At 36.0% G+C, this 18,320-nt stretch overlaps 1 protein-coding gene across 2 annotated transcripts; it reads right to left on the bottom strand.

Moving 5' to 3' along the window:
- Window positions 1–8,661: 8,661 nt before the first annotated feature.
- Window positions 8,662–11,282, bottom strand: LOC112767023 (uncharacterized). 2 transcript variants are annotated; one of them, XR_011875100.1, is made up of 4 exons: window positions 10,875–11,281; window positions 10,271–10,369; window positions 8,742–9,288; window positions 8,662–8,689 (listed from the first exon to the last, which is right to left on the bottom strand). XR_011875100.1 is itself a non-coding variant. In XM_025812907.2 (3 exons), the coding sequence occupies exons 1-3, from the start codon at window positions 11,136–11,138 to the stop codon at window positions 9,185–9,187; spliced, it is 537 nt and encodes a 178-aa protein (XP_025668692.1). In that variant the 5' UTR covers window positions 11,139–11,282; the 3' UTR covers window positions 8,937–9,184. The 2 variants fall into 2 exon arrangements, 1 of the variants encoding a protein (XP_025668692.1); XM_025812907.2 differs by lacking the exon at window positions 8,662–8,689 and having other exon boundaries at window positions 8,937–9,288; window positions 10,271–10,439; window positions 10,875–11,282.
- Between the last annotated feature and the right edge of the window lie 7,038 nt (window positions 11,283–18,320).

Here is an 18,320-nt window from a genome sequence, read left to right as displayed (position 1 = left end):
TCCACGGGCATCGGCGCGATGCTTTCCTCCACGGGCGGCGGTGCTATGCTCTCCTCCACGCACGCTGTGTAACAACCTCCCTTCACTCCTTCTAAGAACAAAATTAAATTCGAAATTTGAAAATCAGTTAGGAGATGGGCATAGAATTTTGAAATATGGATAGGAATCTAGTAACCACCGTCCATTTGAATTTAAAATTATCCCAACCACCCTATCACCAAATGTATATAAATAGGGGTGCACATATAGGTAGAAAATCACTTCTCTCAAATACTAATCCTCTCCCTTTTCTCTCTACAAAAATATATTCTGTGTGCAAACACAAGAGGCAAGCTCATAGGCAATAAAGAATCGTTAGAAAAAGAGTAGGGAATTATGCTTTTCTTAAATTTATGTTGTCATGTAGTATGTTCTATTTTATTTCCTTCCATCCATGCATGTTTCATGTATCTTATGACATTAATTATCCTTCACTCATCTTTCATCCACATTAATCATGATTATCTACTATGTCAATCATGCCCTCTTGATCCATTAATATATATCCCATATTTTTCTATGTGCATTTACATGACCTTTTAATTATTATTCCTTTAATGTTGAGAGTACATGCCCTTTTATAACGTTTTATTTAATTATTTAACATGCCCTAATTTTACTATGTGCCCTTACATGACCTTTGATACCATTACATTATTATTATCTCTTTAATGTTGAGAATATATGCTCCTTTTTGTGTCTTGTTCAATGTACCATGTTTTATTATGTGCAACTAAATGACCTCTTATATCATTATATCATTATTACTCTTTTAATTTAAGGTCAAGGGTACATACTTCTTATAATATCTTATTCAAGTATTTCAAATACCCCCTTTCTTACTATATGCACTTAGATTATATTTTATACATTATATTATTAATATCTTCTTAGGGTCAAGAGTACATGTTTCTTATAAATTATTTTATTCAACCAATTAATATTCCCTATTTTATTACGTGAAATTATATTGACTTTTATACCATTGGATTAATAATATTTCTTTGAGTTAAGAGTACATGCCCTCTTATAAATATTTTATTCAACTATTTAAAATATCCTATTTTTTTTAGAATGTACATTTATATGATATTTAATACATTATATTATTAATATCCCTCTAGGGTCGAGAGTACGTACTTTCTTATAACATCTTATTCAACATGTTCATTTTATCATGGTATATGTTTTCTCCCTCTTGCATGATCTATTCTTGCATAAATCTCTTCTTGTGCATGCCTAAACAACCCTAATTATAAATTGAACTGAGGAAATTATTCTTCTGTAAGGGAAGGTGACCCCCAAAGACAAGATATCGGGATGATCCCTCGGTAAGGGAGGGTGATCGATCGAGATGATCCTTCGATAAGGGAAGGTGATCGCCAAGACATTCGAGATAAGAACCTTGAAGGGGACTCTCATCTTATACCGGTTTGAGCTCAATACCTTCCATGAAAGTTATAAGTTAAGAAAGGAGAAAGTATAAATGAAAGTTTGATTTTTATTATGTTTTAGATTTATATATGATTATGTTGAGGTTACATAAGATGTTATTCTTCTATTTTTTTCTATGTTCTTTCCTTTTTACCTATATGTTTTACGCTTTATAAGAGGTTCATATTACATGCCATATCGTACTACCCTTTTTAAAATCCCGCACGTGGGTTGGAGATAGATATGGAGGTGTCGCATAGCACTCCTACTGAGACTTTAGGTTCTCATCCCTTTTCTTTTCCCATACTATCTCCAGAGGAACATGGCACAGCGGATAGAGACGACGTAGTGCCCCCCGAAGGTAACTTCTGAGTATGACCCCTTGAAGCACGCGTGGGTAGTTACGACCACTACTACCGTGCTCCAAACTATCTACTTAGGTCGAAAGTTCGTGGAAAGAGAACCCCAGCTGCCCGTCGTAACCTTCCTAGATAAAAATGCTTCAGCATTCAAGAAACAGCCATCTGAGGTGATGCATCTCGAATGAGATTCCGAGACGGAGGAAGAAAAGTCCAACAACCCTGGCCAGGAGGAAGATACCATGGAGGAGAATCCAGAGGAGGAGTTGAACCCTTGCGGAAGTCCGAGGGTGAAATACGTACGCCATTCCCCCACTTCGGCACTCCGTCAAGTCTTAGTTCATCCCACACAATGGAATCGGATCTTCACTGCGCGAAAAGGTGTTGGAGGAAAATCACTGGTACCTCGATTTGTGAATAACTGAAGGGTCCTGATCAAGGATAGGATAGGACACAAGTATGGGAGCCTCTTCGACGAAATTAGTTATGACGTATTAGTTTCTTTTTCTTTGTTTAATTTTCTCTAAGCATTTTATTTTGAACCGTACTCATGGATAAGTTATTATTTCATATTTCTTATCGTTTTAGTACTACTTGTTTTCCTTTTCACGCGCACTTCCTCATTCCTTACATAAAGATTAAGTTCATTCTCTTTCTCTATCGAGTGTGGCACCTTATTTAAAGACCTTCAAAGATATGATATAACTTAGGGTGTTACATTATTGGTATTAGAGCAAAGTCGATCCTAGGGATCCTATCTTAGGAGGTACGACTAATAAAACTTCTCCCTATGGTTATCCTTGAACAGGAAACCTATGGCAAGCCGTGGACGCCCACGTGGCTCGGGCTCGAGCTCCTCAAATCTAGCAAAGCACATGAAGGAGATGGCCAAGGAAATGAAGGAACAGGCCCAAGCCACCACTCTGATGGCCCAACAACTGTCCACTGGGGACAGGGATTCTAATCTTCTCAGGCTGGACATGGAGCAGACTCGTACAACTTTTGCTGACTTCAAAAAGATTGGTCCGCCTGAGTTCCGTAGAGCCCTCGACCCTGATACAGCAGAAGAATGGCTGGCAGAAATGGAAAAGGTATTCACAATCTTTCCATGCACTAAGGAGCAGCAAGTGAGCTACGCTACCTTCATGCTCAAAGCTAATGTCGAGTTTTGGTGGGATGGAGCAAGACGATTGTTGGAGGATGCTGGAACAGATATCAGTTGGGCCACCTTCAAAGAAGCTTTCTACAAGAAGTACTTTCCCTTTTCAGTTCGAGAGTCCAAGGAGATGGAGTTTCTTCAGCTGAGGCAAGATAGGATGAGTATTGCAGAGTACACAGAGAAGTTTGAGAGACTCTGCAAATTTTCCGTCATGTATAAGGCTAATCCAGATGAAAAGTGGAAGTGTATGAAGCACCAAGGAGGGCTCAGGGCAGAAGTCCTAACTGCAATAGCCCCACTGGAAATCCGAGAGTTCTCCTCCCTCGTTAGCAAGTGCCAGGTGATCGAGGAGTGCACCAAAAAACTAGCGTCGGAAAGAAGCGAGGCTTTCAAGAAAAGGCAACTGAATCAAGAATCATCTCAGCAGCCACCGTAGAAGAAGGCCTTTCTTGAAAAACCTACAGGAAGGCAACCTCAACAGGGCACGGATCGCCAGGAAACTCCCACTCATGCCTCACCAAAGACCACCGAACTCAAGGAGTGTGCTTCATGTGGGAAGCAACATAGGGGTAGGTGCCTTGCCGGACAAAATGTTTGCTTCCAGTGTTTTCAGCCGAGGCATATCGCCAGGGAATGCCCAGTAGTCCCCCCACCCCTGCCAATCCACCATAGCGTCAGGGGCGAGTCTTTGCCCTCAGCAGCGAGAAAGCCCACGAGTCAGAAGATCGAATCGAGGGTAAATGCACAATTAATGGAGTTCCTTTAACTATTCTAGATGATACTGGTGCTTCTCATTCGTTCATATCTCTCTCCGCTACTAGTAAGATTAGCTTACCCATGTCCAAATCACCATGCATCTTACTAATGACCTTTATTGAATAATTTAGGATGTAGAATTTGGGGACAAATTCTTTTTTTATGGGGGTGGTAATGTAACAACCTCCCTTCACCCCTTCTAGAAATAAAATTAAATTCAAAATTTGAAAATCAGTTAGGAGATGTGCTTAGAATTTTGAAATATGGATAGGAATCTAGTAACCGCCCTCCGTTTGAATTTAAAATTATCCCAACCACCCTATCACCAAATATATATAAAAAAGGGTGCACCTATAGGTAGAAAATCACTTCTCTCAAATACTAATCCTCTCCCTTCTCTCTCTACAAAATATATTCTGTGTGCAAACACAAGAGGCAAGCTCATAGGTAATAAAGAAGCGTTAGAAAAAGAGTAGAGAATTATGCTTTTCTTAAATTTATGTTGGTATGTAGTATGCTCTATTTTATTTCCTTCCAACCATGCATGTTTCATGTATCTTATGACATTAATTATCCTTCACTCATCTTTCATCCACATTAATCATGATTATCTACTATGTCAATCATGCCCTCTTGATCCATTAATATATATATCCCATATTTTTCTATGTGCATTTACATGACCTTTTAATTATTATTCCTTTAATATTGAGAGTACATGCCCTTTTATAACGTTTTATTTAATTATTTAACATACCCTAATTTTACTATGTGCCATTACATGACCTTTGATACCATTACATTATTATTATCCATTTAATGTTGAGAATACATGCTCCTTTTTGTGTCTTGTTCAATGTACCATGTTCTATTATGTGCAACTAAATGACCTCTTATATCATTATATCATTATTACTCTTTTAATTTAAGGTCAAGGGTACATGCTTCTTATAACATCTTATTCAAGTATTTCAAATACCCCCTTTCTTACTATATGCACTTAGATTATATTTTATACATTATATCATTAATATCTTCTTAGGGTCAAGAGTACATGTTTCCTTATAAATTATTTTATTCAACTAATTAATATCTCCTATTTTATTACGTGAAATTATATTGACTTTTATACCATTGGATTAATAATATTTCTTTGAGTTAAGAGTATATGCCCTCTTATAAATATTTTATTCAACTATTTAAAATATCCTATTTTTTTTTGAATGTACATTTATATGATATTTAATATATTATATTATTAATATCCCTCTAGGGTCGAGAGTACGCATTTTCTTATAACATCTTATTCAACATGCTCATTTTATCATGGTATATGTTTTCCCCCTCTTGCATTATCTATTCTTCCATGATCTATTCTTGCATAAATCTCTTCTTGTGCATGCCTAAACAATCCTAATTGTAAATTAAACTGAGGAAATGATCCTTCGGTAAGGGAAGGTGACCCCCAAAGACAAGAAATCGGGATGATCCCTCGGTAAGGGAGGGTGATCGATCGAGATGATCCTTCGATAAAGGAAGGTGATCGCCAAGACATTCGAGATAAGAACCTTCGGTAAGGGAAGGGGACTCTCATTTTATACCGGTTTGAGCTCAATACCTTCCATGAAAGTTATAAGTTAAGAAAGGAGAAAGTATAAATGAAAGTTTGATTTTTATTATGTTTTAGATTTATGTATGATTATGTTGAGGTTACAAAAGATGTTATTCTTCTATTTTTTTCTATGTTCTTTCCTTTTTACCTATATGTTTTACGCTTTATAAGAGGTTCATATTACATGCCATATCGTACGACCCTTTTTAAAATCCCGCACGTAGGCTGGAGATAGATATGGAGGTGTTGCATAGCACTCCTACTGAGACTTTAGGTTCTCATCCCTTTTCTTTTCCCATACTGTCTCCAGAGGAACATGGCACAGCGGATAGAGACGACGCAGTGTCCCCGAAGGTAACTTCTGAGTATGACCCCTTGAAGCACGCGTGGGTAGTTACGACCACTACTACCGTGCTCCAAACTATCTACTTAGGTCGAAAGTTCGTGGTAAGAGAACCCCTGCTTCCCGTCATAACCTTCCTAGATAAGAACGCTTCAGCATTCAAGAAACGGTCATCTGAGGTGATGCATCTCGAATGAGATTCCGAGACGGAGGAAGAGGAGTCCAACAACCCTGGCCAGGAGGAAGACACCATGGAGGAGAATCCAGAGGAGGAGTTGAACCCTTGCGGAAGTCCGAGGGTGAAATACGTACCCCATTCTCCCACTTCGGTACTCCGTCGAGTCTTAGTTCATCCCATACAACGGAACCGGATCTTCACTGCGCGAAAAGGTGTTGGAGAAAAACCACTGGTACCTCGATTCGTGAATAACTGAAGGGTCCTGATCAAGGATATGATATGACACAAGTATGGGAGCCTCTTCGACGAAATTAGTTAGGACGTATTAGTTTCTTTTTCTTTGTTTAATTTCCTCTAAGCATTTTAGTTTGAACCATACTCATGGATAAGTTATTATTTCATATTTATTATCGTTTTAGTACTACTCATTTTCCTTTTCACGCGCACTTCCTCCTTCCTTGCATAATGATTAAGTTCATTCTCTTTCTCTATCGAGTGTGGCACCTTATTTAAAGACCTTCAAAGATATGATATAACTTAGGGTGTTACACACTGCTCCACGGGCTCCTCCTCTTCCTGTCTCTGCTCTAGGTACACTGTCTTCTTCGAGAAACCCCTCTCCTTCTCCTGCTTCCTCTTCTTCCCCTGTCTCACCTTCTCCTCTTTGCAAGCTCTCACAACACTACACGCAGCTATAACCCCCCTCCTCCTCCTCTACTTATTAGTAAGAAAGCTTCTAAATTTTACTATGGAATAAAATTTCTGAATGCATTGATTGTGAATGAAGATTGGGAATGTTCTGAATTTTAGTATGAAAATAGAATTTTTGAATGCATTGAATCTTAATTTTTGGGGATTCTTAATAATTCTGATTTTAGGGGTTTTATTTCAATTTTTCTGAAGTTTTCATGGTTCTGATTGTTGCTTCTTAGGGTTTTCTAAATTTTTCTGCATTTTGATTATGAATTTCTGAATGCATTGACTCTTAATTTTTGGGGTTTCTTAATAATTCTGATTTTAGGGGTTTTATTTCCATTTTTCTGAAGTTTTCATGGTTCTGATTGTTGCTTCTTCGGGTTTTCTGAATTTTTCTGCATTTTGATTATGAGTTTCTGAATGCATTGAATCTTAATTTTTGGGACTTCTTAATAATTCTGATTTTAGGGATTTTATTTCAATTTTTCTGAAGTTTTCATAGTACTAATTGTTGCTTCTTAGGGTTTTCTGAATTTTTCTGCATTTTGATTATGAGTTTCTGAATGCATTGAATCTTAATTTTTAGGGCTTCTTAATAATTTTGATTTTAGAGGTTTTATTTCAATTTTTCTGAAGTTTTCATGGTTCTGATTGTTGCTTCTTAGGATTTTCTGAATTTTTCTGAATTTTGATTATGATTATGTGTGGGACATATTTTTCTGCATTTTTCTGCCTTTTATATTGTTAATGAATTGGATGTATACATTAGTTATGCAAAGCTAATTCCTTTATCATGTTAAATATAGTAGTCTGGTGTATTTAGTGTGTTTTATGTCTTGATCTTAAGAGATTGTTTTGAGGTCTTCCATGTGGATTTCTTCCATGATATGATTATTTGTTTGCCTTTACCTTGGGGTTTGGGGATTGAATATCTGAATTTTTAGCTTCCGAGTTTGAGTTTAAAGAGATCTGAAACTAATAATTTATGAATTTTTTGCTTTATTAGGTTAATAGCATGCTGCTAGGTTAGTAGCATTAAATTTGGTTATGTAAATAAATATTGTGAAAATCTAGAAAAGATATATTGAAATTGATATCACCTTGTAATATGTGATGGTGAAAGTATATGAGAGAATTAATAAATAAGTAGTAAATATTGCAAAACTGATTTATGATGAATGGACCTTTTCTTTTCTTATGATTAGTTTGGATTTGCCATATAACCTACCTTAGAATCCTCCAACAAATACTAGTGCATGAGCAAAATTTATATTATATAAAGTTTAAAATTTTGGTATGAAAAATTGGTTAATTATGTGGTGCTAATTGGTGATACATACTAGTGTTGATTGGTTATACATACTACTGATTGTGTGGTTAATTGTCACTCAAACCTAACTAAGCTACCAATGTGTTGTGGTAGGTTTCCAAAGAAAAAATGAAATGCTGATCCACGTCAGAACTCTTAACTTTAGAAACTTGATGAAATTTTTATCTTCCATGTAGCAACCAAATTCACCTATTATATATCCTAAGCCCAAAGAGAGATCAAATTTTATAGTATGCTTAGTTTGATTATTAATAAAAAAATTTCTTCTCTTTGGGTCATCCATACAGAAAAAAAGATCCAAATTTAGTTCCTCGAAATTTTTCTCCATCGACTCATATACCAAATCATGATTAGGTATGTGTACTAAATTGTTGTAACACTTGAGTATACATGTTATTGTATAGCTGATGTTTTGACTATAATTTTTTTGTTCATTTAAATTTGACTGCAGCTTTCTTATTGTTGGATGAAATTTTCTGAAGACATAAAGGCAATTCTTGGCACAATGCTGAAGCACAAAGTCTTTTTGGTTTCAAGTGGACAACTTAGTTTCTTTTTTGTTTAAGTTTATCATAAAAAAAATATGTATTTTGCTTACTTATGTTTATTATTTATTTGACTTGGTAACTTAGCAAGTATGTTAATTGGCACTTGAAAGACCTTTCTATATATATGCAATATATATTATTATCTTATTCAAATATGGATGTTATATATCCTTCAAATATCATATAAATATAACAAAGATAAAAATATTTTATTTTAGATATTAAAAAAGAGAACCTAATAAGAAAAACTCAATAAGGTGTTGCTTTAGATATTAAAAAAAGACAACTGCAAATAAACTTACATAAGTGTTGCATTAGGTCTATAAAAAAAAGCAACTTAAAAAAATCTGGACAAGTGTTGCTTTAGGTATATGAAAAAGGCAACTTAAAAAAATCTGGCCAAGGGTTGCCTTAGGTATATGAAAAAACAACTAGAAAAAATTTGCACAAGTGTTGCTTTAGGTATATGAAAAGGAAACTTAAAAAACTCAGTGTTGCTTTAAGTATTAGAAAATACAACTCGTAAAAAGTGTTGCCATAACGTCTCATCTAAAGCATTGGATTTGGGTGCTCTAAGGCAACTCTTTCGCGGAGTTGCTTTATTTGCAAAAAGACAACGTTTTTTTAAGGTTGCCATAAAAAATGGTTCCCTTTAATACAGTAATGGACGTATAGCCAACCCCCCCCCCCCCAAAAAGCGTTACTTTTTGTCAGAAAGTGTTGCCTTTTATCAAAGACAACACTTTTCCTTATTATAGGAAATGTTTTTAAAGGGTTGTCTCAGCCCGAATTTGTTGTAGTGTATGGAACATATTTTCTTCACATCATGTCCTCCTGCTAGCAAAAGAAATAAACATATTAGAACAAAGCAAAAATACTTTTGATGATGCAGTACAGTTGAGTAATGAATATGCAACACAAGTTTAATAAGTCAATCAACGTTAAAGTTTCAACCACTAAACAGCAATGAGCATTTGCTAGGATTTTGAGCCACATAAAAAGAAAACCTTAGCCAAAACCTATACATACATATAGTCTAGTATATGCTAAGTACAATAAGAACAAGCAACCTTCTGCTAACAAGCTAGATTCTATAGCAGATTTGCTTAAGGCCAATAAATCAACAGTAAAGTTAGAGTCAACAACAATCAGCCACTATTAATTTAACTACTAATTTTGAACAGTACTTACTTCGATATCTTTTAATACATGGTTCGATCCAAGTGAAGGAGGAATGCTTCGCCATGTATATTTTTCAGAATTAGAATATACCTAACATGAAATTACTACCCGAGTATATTTTTTCATAATTAGTATACATGCCTTAAACTCAATGTTTGGCTGAGTTGAATCTGATCCCCTTAATAAATTATTCTCTTCAATTTCAATTTTGATTAAGTCATAGTTTTTGTATGATAATAAAGTATACAATCCAAAGAAGGGTTTAACTATGAGTATGTATAGATTAAAAGTTGTATCTAAAGCAAAAATTGGTTGCATTATTTTGAGAAAAATCAATTACCAATCGCCAAAGTATATAGATTTAGATTTTCTCATTTAAAGCTCTAAACGACTCCACCATTTAACAAACATCACTGACAAGAATAAATTCAGAAACAGATTATTTTGCCAAACATATGACTGGATGAAAATATGTATGCTCGCCATCTATCAATTGTGTTCTACATGTGTATATAGAACTAGTTACTGTCTCATATATAATCACAACCAACAAGGTTATAGTAGTTAGTATATCAGATAAAGTAAATCTAAAAATTATATTTTACTAAGTTGTGTCAAATATGCGATACATTACCTGACAGCAGCTGGCTACTACATCTCCTCAGCACATTTTGCAGTGCATCAAATAGCTTATAAGAACCTATTACATTTTCCAGGCCATCAACTGATAAAGCTGCTAGAACAATTGTCATATCTTTATCATCAAACTGTCTCAATATGGCATCTTCAATGTTTACAAGACTCTATTCAACAGGACATGAATAGGGAGTGAAAAACGGATATAAGCCTTAAAGATTTAAAGTACATTATGAAAATCATTTACTTTAGCAAACCATTCATAAAATTTTGCTCAACTCTGATGCAGCTCAACTCAGCGATGTTATCCAACAACAAAATTTAACTCAATATTCAATAAAGTTATCCAGCAACAAAAAACGAAAGCTCAGTGATATGTTCAGCAACAATTCAACATACGACAACAAATTCATCTCAAATCATAATTTGCAACAATAAATTCAACTATGATAATTTTTAAATCCCTAGTATTCAGCAAAACAAAATTAGCTAAATCAAAATTTCAACAACAAACTTAACTTTCAACAACAAATTCAAGATGTACTAATGATTTATAGGGATGAAATTGAAAGAAGAATAACAGGACCGAAGCCGAAACTCACTTGCTCAGAGACCAACTCACAGCGAAGGAGGCGTTGATGGCTGAAGTAGGAAGACGAGCTTGCGACGGTGATAGAGCGTAACAAACCTTGCGACTGTGACAAAGGGAGACGAGCTTGCGACGATGACAAAGCGCGAGGAGCTTGAGGCGGTGACGAAAATGGCGACAATGATGAGGCGGGTTGGACGGCGGCAGCAGTGCGACTCCTCCCTTTCTCATGCGCATCTTTCACCCTCAAGCTCGATGGCTCTCTCGCATGCGACATGGATGGCGACGGCAGCAAGATGCGGCGGCGACGAAGCAGCAGGATGCGGCGTGGTCTTTTCTCTTCTTCGTTCCCGAGCTATCTCCCTTCTCCCCTTTCTTTCTTTCTTTTTGCTGCTGCTGGGTTGTATTTGGAGAGGGGGCTAGGTTTAGTTGGGGGTGTGTGTTAAAAAGTGAAATTAGGGTTAGGATTAGTGTTTTAATTTAGGAATTTTTAGATTAATTAGGATAGTGTAATTTAAATAAAATTAGGGTTAGAGTTTGGAAATTAGGATTAGGATTTGGATTAAGATAGTATAAGAATTTAAATAAAATTAGAAGGTAGAATAGTATTAATCATCATTTATTTAAATTATTTTAAAAATATAATATTTATTTGTCAACTTATTAATTAGTTTTAAATTTTAATAATTTTTTAATTTAAAATTAAAAGTATTTTATTTAATTTTTTATTTATAAAATTAAATTTAAATTTTAATATTTATATTAAATCATATAAATTTTCATTAGTTTTCAATTATTAAAATTTTTAAATTTTAAATATATGAAATACTCAAAATTATACAAAATATACAAAAACTTTAATTAATTTAAATTCAAATGATCAAAACTTAATTTAGTTACAAAAATATACTTGAATAGTAATTAGGGTTAGGGTTAAGGTTAGGATTAGAGCAGTATAAAAATTTTAATAAAATTAGAAAGTAGAATAGTAATTGAAATCAATTATAATTTATTTAAATTATTTTAAAAATATAATATTTATTTATTAACTTATTAATTAGTTTTAGGTTTTAAATGTTTTTTAATTTAATATTAATAGTATTTTACTTAATTTTTTACGATATTTAAAGTAAATCATATAAAATTCTCATTAGTTTTCAATTATTAAAATTTTTAAATTTTAAATATATGAAATATTTAAAACCGTGGTTATAGACCCCTTTAAGCCACTCACTAAAACCGTGACTATAGACCCTTTTAGGTCACCCTTTCGTAAAACTGTGATCATAGACTCTTTTAGGTCATTCCCCAAAACCATGACCATAGATACCTTTAGGTTACCCCACAAAACTATGACCATAGATCCTTTTAGGTCATCTTCCAAAATCGTGACCATTGACCCCTTTAAGTCACCCTCAAAACTGCGATCATAGACCTTTTTAGATCATTCATTCGAAAAACCGTGACCATAGACCCTTTAAGGTCACTCTCTAAAATCGTGACCATAGATACCTTTAGGTCACTCCCCAAAACCGTGATCATAGACTTTTTAGGTCACTCCCAAAACCATGACCATAAACCCCCTTTAGATCACCCTCCAAACACGTTACCATAGACCTTTTTAGGTCACCCTTTCAAAAAACCGTGACTATAGACTCTTTTAGGCCATCCCCAAAATCGTGACCATAGATACTTTTAGGTCATCCCCCAAAACCGTGATTATAGACCCTTTAGGTCACCCCCAAAATCGTGACCATAAACTCTTTTAGGTCACCCCCAAAATCGTGACCATAGACCCTTTTACGTCACCCCTAAAACCGTGACCATAGACCCATTTTAGGTCACCCCCAAAACCGTGACCATAGACTCTTTTAGATCACCTCCCAAAACCGTGACCATAGAACCTTTTAGGTTACCTTTTTTTAAAAAATTGTGACCATAGACCCTTTTAGGTCACCCTCCAAAAGCATGACTATAGACATGTTTAGGTCACCCGCAAAATCGTGACCATAGACCCTTTTAGATCATCCTTTTCTGAAAAACTGTGACCATAGATTTTTTTGGTTATCCCTAAAAACTGTTATCATAGATCCTTTTATGTCATTCTCTAAAACTGTGATCATAGGCTCTTTTAAACCACTCTTTTTTTTTAAAAAACCGTGACCATAGGTACTCTATGATCACCTTTTTTTTAAAAACTGTGACTATAACTTTTTTTGTCACAATAAAAAACCGTGATTATAAATCTTCTATGATCACGGTTTTTTATCGAGACAAAAAAAATTGTGATCATAGACCTAAAATGTTGTAGTGTACATATCCTCATGAGTAAGAAGAAGAGTCTCAACCTCTGTCAAAGATAACGAATTGGACTCAGCCATGACAGATGGAGATGAACATGGCGTATTCTTTAGTGAAACTATCAGTAATGGCCGAAATATGATTGTCAAGGGATAAAACATGTCTAATAGATGCAGAAGGAATCAAGCATTCAAGTTTTGAAAGAAGCCACCATGTCATGAGCGAATGATTCTTCAATCTCCAATCTTTGTATATTACAACTGAATATTAAGTTTATGTTATAATAGACTTTAACATAACCTGCAATATATGGATGAGTACCTAACTATTACTAATACATTGCTTACACTCTAAGTTACTGAAAATTTACACGAGTATTCTAGTTGTTCTGCATGATTAGTATAAACCTTTCATTAGCTTTCCATCCAAGAACATAGTTGCAATGGTGGTTCCTAATTCCTACAAGTTTTCCCATGACTACCTTTGGCCTTTCTAAAATCATTTTATTATTAAATTTGCAAGGTCTAATTGGGTGGAACTAAGCTATGTATTATGGATCAACTTTCGAAATAAGCAAAATGAAAGTGTCATCAGCAGTAGTGACAACAACTTCAATATTAGAAAAAAAACATTTATAACCACCATTCAATTAAGGTGGCCAAGTCTTAATCTGATTCCAGTTATATATTACTCTTATAGAGCATATATAGCCGGTAATTCATTGGAGTCTCGAACTTTCTTGCTCCTCGCATTCTAAACATAGTTGTTGTATTATCTTTCCAATAATAGCCTCCGTTCAACCAGCCTCCAAGAGTCTAGTTGAGTGTAAACATGCATCAAAAATGCTAGGCGTCCAAACATATTTTGAATTAAATTTTAGAAAAATATAAGTAGACAATGAAAAGAGTAAATAATGTGAACAATAGAATAAAAAAAATTAAAATTATAAATTAAATTATTAATTAATTATTTTTAATTTTAAATTTTAAAATTTAATAAATAAGAATTAGCAGTTACACTCAATTTAAATTTAACTTCCTTCCTCCATTTATCATTTTCGGTCTGCAGAGGCACCCCAAGAACCGCTTCACTTCCCCTCTCTCCGATTTGACGCCGCCACCCAACTTCCAGCTGATGCCCCCATCCGCCTGTTGACGTCACCCAAACATCTCCGCGAATGTCCAATGGCTCCGTGCATCATCTTTCGCGCTGCCCATCTGCGAGCCAACCGTGCAACCCTGCAGCCCACTTTTACTATTGACAATAACGACAACTACCTCGACGCCAACGCATTGTTCAAAGCCATGCAGAATCTCCACTCCGTTCTCACCTCCCATGACTTCAATTGCAAGATTTCATAGCGGTTCTCACTTCTTCTTTCCCTTCTTTCTCTGCCATCTTCACTATTGTTGGGAATAATACACCATTCCCCCTTGAGAAAATACCTTTCACAGAGAAATAAAATAGACACAATCACAACACAAGAATTTAACGTGAAAAACCCCAATTACTGGAGAAAAAAAACCACGGCCGTTGTCAAATGACAACCAAAGAATATCACTATGTGAAAATTATTACAACACATAGACTTCTTTCTCTCTAACACCGGCACCCCAGTACACCCACACTCTCAAAGCAAATATTTAACTACACCTCACAACACTCTCTAATCAAAGAGTATAAAGGAAAAGAAAAGTCAGATACAAGCTTTTAAGTGTTTCCGACTGGTGCAAAAAATATGGAGAACTTAGCCTCATATTTATAGTCTAGGCCACCCACTCCATTTGCTATCCTAAGCAATGTGGGACTAATTCAACCAAATCCTAACAATCTTTACCTTGATTGAAATAGTCACACATCTTCAGCTTCCATAGTCAACACGACAATTCTTTGCTGCCATTGTCTATACCGACAATCATAGTTCAGAGAACTATCATACTCCACCATGAAAGTATACTCACTTGAAATTAGACTACTCCAAACATTTCGCCTTGGTACAGATCAAAACCTTGCTGAAAATTCATGGTGCAACTTCCGAATTGGCTTTTCCTGGAAGTTCTTCAGCCATCGGCATAACTCCGCCACACACCTTGCATCTCAACGCCAACCAATGCCCGTGTGTAATTGTGGACCCGATTGCCACAACTTATCCTTATCCATGGCAGTGTGGTAATACCATGAGGATACTTCTTATCTTCTAGAGAACATCATCTTCTCTCATAGAGAGAGCAATATTGCAAGTATCAGATTGAGAGTCTTTTTCTGAAACCGCATTACCTGGATAATTTCTCTTTACATGCCCAGGCTTTCCACATTTCAAGCATGTTACACTCCTTCCATGATTTCTTTTTCCATAATTGTCACTTCTAGCTACAAGCGCCAAATCTGATGAAGTGCTACTGATGAGCGGATAATTTATACGCTTTTTGGCATTATTTTTACATAGTTTTCAGTATGATTTAGTTAGTTTTTAGTATATTTTTATTAGTTTTTAATTAAAAATCACATTTCTAGACTTAACTATAAGTTTGTGTATTTTTCTGTGATTTCAGGTATTTTCTGGCTGAAATTGAGGGACCTGAGCAAAAATCAGATTCAGAGGTTGAAGAAGGACTGCAGATGCTGTTGGATTCTGACCTCCCTGCACTCAAAGTGGATTTTCTGGAGCTACAGAACTTCAAATGGCGCGCTTTCAATTGCGTTGGAAAGTAGACATCCAGGGCTTTCCATTAATATATAATAGTCCATACTTTTTCCAAGTTTAGATGACGCAAACTGGCGTTGAACGCCAGTTCCATGTTGCAGTCTGGCGTTCAGCGCCAGAAACAAGTTGCAAAGTGGAGTTCAACGCCAGAAACACGTTACAAACTGGCGTTCAACTCCAAAATTGACCTCTCCACGTGAAAGCTTCATGTTCAGCCCAAGCACACACCAAGTGGGCCCCGAAAGTGGATTTCTGCATCAATTACTTACTTCTGTAAACCCTAGTAGCTACTCTAGTATAAATAGGACTTTTTACTATTGTATTTCAGATCTTCGGATCATCTTTGATTAGTTTTATGCTATCTTAGACTTTCATGGGGGCTGGCCATTCGGCCATGCCTGGACCATTATCACTTATGTATTTTCAATAGTAGAGTTTCTACACACCATAGATTAAGGTGTGGAGCTCTGCTGTTCCTCAAAGATTAATGCAAAGTACTACTGTTTTTCTATTCAATTCAACTTATTTCGCTTCTAAGATATTCATTCGCACTTCAATATGATGGATGTGATGATCGTGACAGTCATCATCATTCTCAACTTATGAACGCGTGCCTGACAACCACTTCTGTTCTACCTTAGATTGAATGGATATCTCTTGGATATCTAATACAGGGGACCGAGTCCGAGTTATTAGTGTCTCCGTGGTATAAGTTAGAACTTATGGATGGCCATTCCTGAGATCCGGAAAGTCTAAACCTTGTCTGTGATATTCTGAGTAGGATCTGGGAAGGGATGGCTGTGACGAGCTTAAAACTCGCGAGTGCTGGGCGTAGTGACAGACGCAAAAGGATCAATGGATCCTATTCCAGTATGATCGAGAACCGACAGATGAATAGCCGTGCCGTGACAGAGCATATTGGACCATTTTCACTGAGAGGACGGGAAGTAGCCATTGACAACGGTGATGCCCAACATACAGCTTGCCATGGAAAGGAGTAGGATTGATTGGATGAAGACAGCAGAAAAGCAGAGATCAGAGGAAGGAAAGCATCTCTATACGCTTATCTAAAATTCTCACCAATGAATTACATAAGTACCACTATCCTATTTTATATTTTATTTATTTTCATCCACTATAATTTCTTAATACAATTTAATCCGCCTGACTGAGATTTACAAGGTGACCATAGCTTGCTTCAAGCCGACAATCTCCGTGGGATCGACCCTTACTCACGTAAGGTTTATTACTTGGACGACCCAGTGCACTTGCTGGTTAGTTGTACGAAGTTGTGAAACAGATATAAGATCATGAACGTGCGTATTAAGTTTTTAGCGCCGTTACCAAGGAATGGAATGATCACGATTTCGCACACCAGCTACCCTCATTTTTCATTCTTCTTTCTTCAGCAATGAGCTTACTGGCAACTTCTTCAAAGTTCAGAGTTTTCTTCCCATACATTAAAACAGGTTTGATATACTCATAGGGAGAAGGAAGAGACAATATGAGCCTTAGTGCCTTATCTTCATCATCAATTTTCACTCCAATTGCCTCTAATTCAGAGACAATACCATTGATAGCACTAAAATGGTCGGAGATTTTCACATTGTGATCCATGCGTAGATTATGGAACTGCTCCTTCAATAACAACCGATTTGAGATGCCCTTTGCCTGATACAACCCTTCGAATTTATCCCAAAGTTCCTTGGCTGTTTTCATTCCTTGCACATTTGCAAGAACATTCTTAGCCAAACACATGCGAATAGCACTTGCAGCTCTCAAATCTAGCTCCTCCCATTCTTCATCCTTCATGCCAGAGATCTTCTCCTTCAACGCCTTGTGCAAACCTGATTGTATCAACACATCCTTGACTTGTATTTGCCACAAGCCAAAATTGATTCTTCCATCAAATTTCTCTATTTCAAGCTTCACAGCACTTGAATATCCTGACATTGTTGCAACCGTATACTGAAATAGTATAACTCAACTGTAGACCGTGCACTAGGAAGGGTCCCCAGGAAAGAGAGGTGGGTCACAATGGACACACTTACATACCAAGTCTTTCCTTAGCCAGAACCTTTCCAAACTGCACTCTCAGAGTGTCACACTGCCTTCCAACAACAACAACAGCAACCAAAGGTCAACCTCAAGCCACAAGACAAAATTCTTTTCTGATGTGGAAGGTCAGACTAGGCTGCAACCACAGAGCATAATAAGAATAAATCCCACCGAACCGAAGCTCTGATACCACATGTTGGGAATAATACACCATTCCCCCTTGAGAAAATACCTTTCACAGAGAAATAAAATAGACACAATCACAACACAAGAATTTAACGTGGAAAACTCCAATTACTGGAGAAAAAAACCACGGCCGTTGTCAAATGACAACCAAAGAATATCACTATGTGAAAATTGTTACAACACATAGAATTCTTTCTCTCTAACACCGGC

The sequence above is a fragment of the Arachis hypogaea genome, chromosome 17 (assembly GCF_003086295.3).
Source record: "Arachis hypogaea cultivar Tifrunner chromosome 17, arahy.Tifrunner.gnm2.J5K5, whole genome shotgun sequence".
Lineage (NCBI taxonomy): Eukaryota > Viridiplantae > Streptophyta > Magnoliopsida > Fabales > Fabaceae > Arachis > Arachis hypogaea.
The sequence above is the reverse complement of the archived record's forward strand: the minus strand, read 5'-3'. Positions and strand labels throughout refer to the sequence as shown.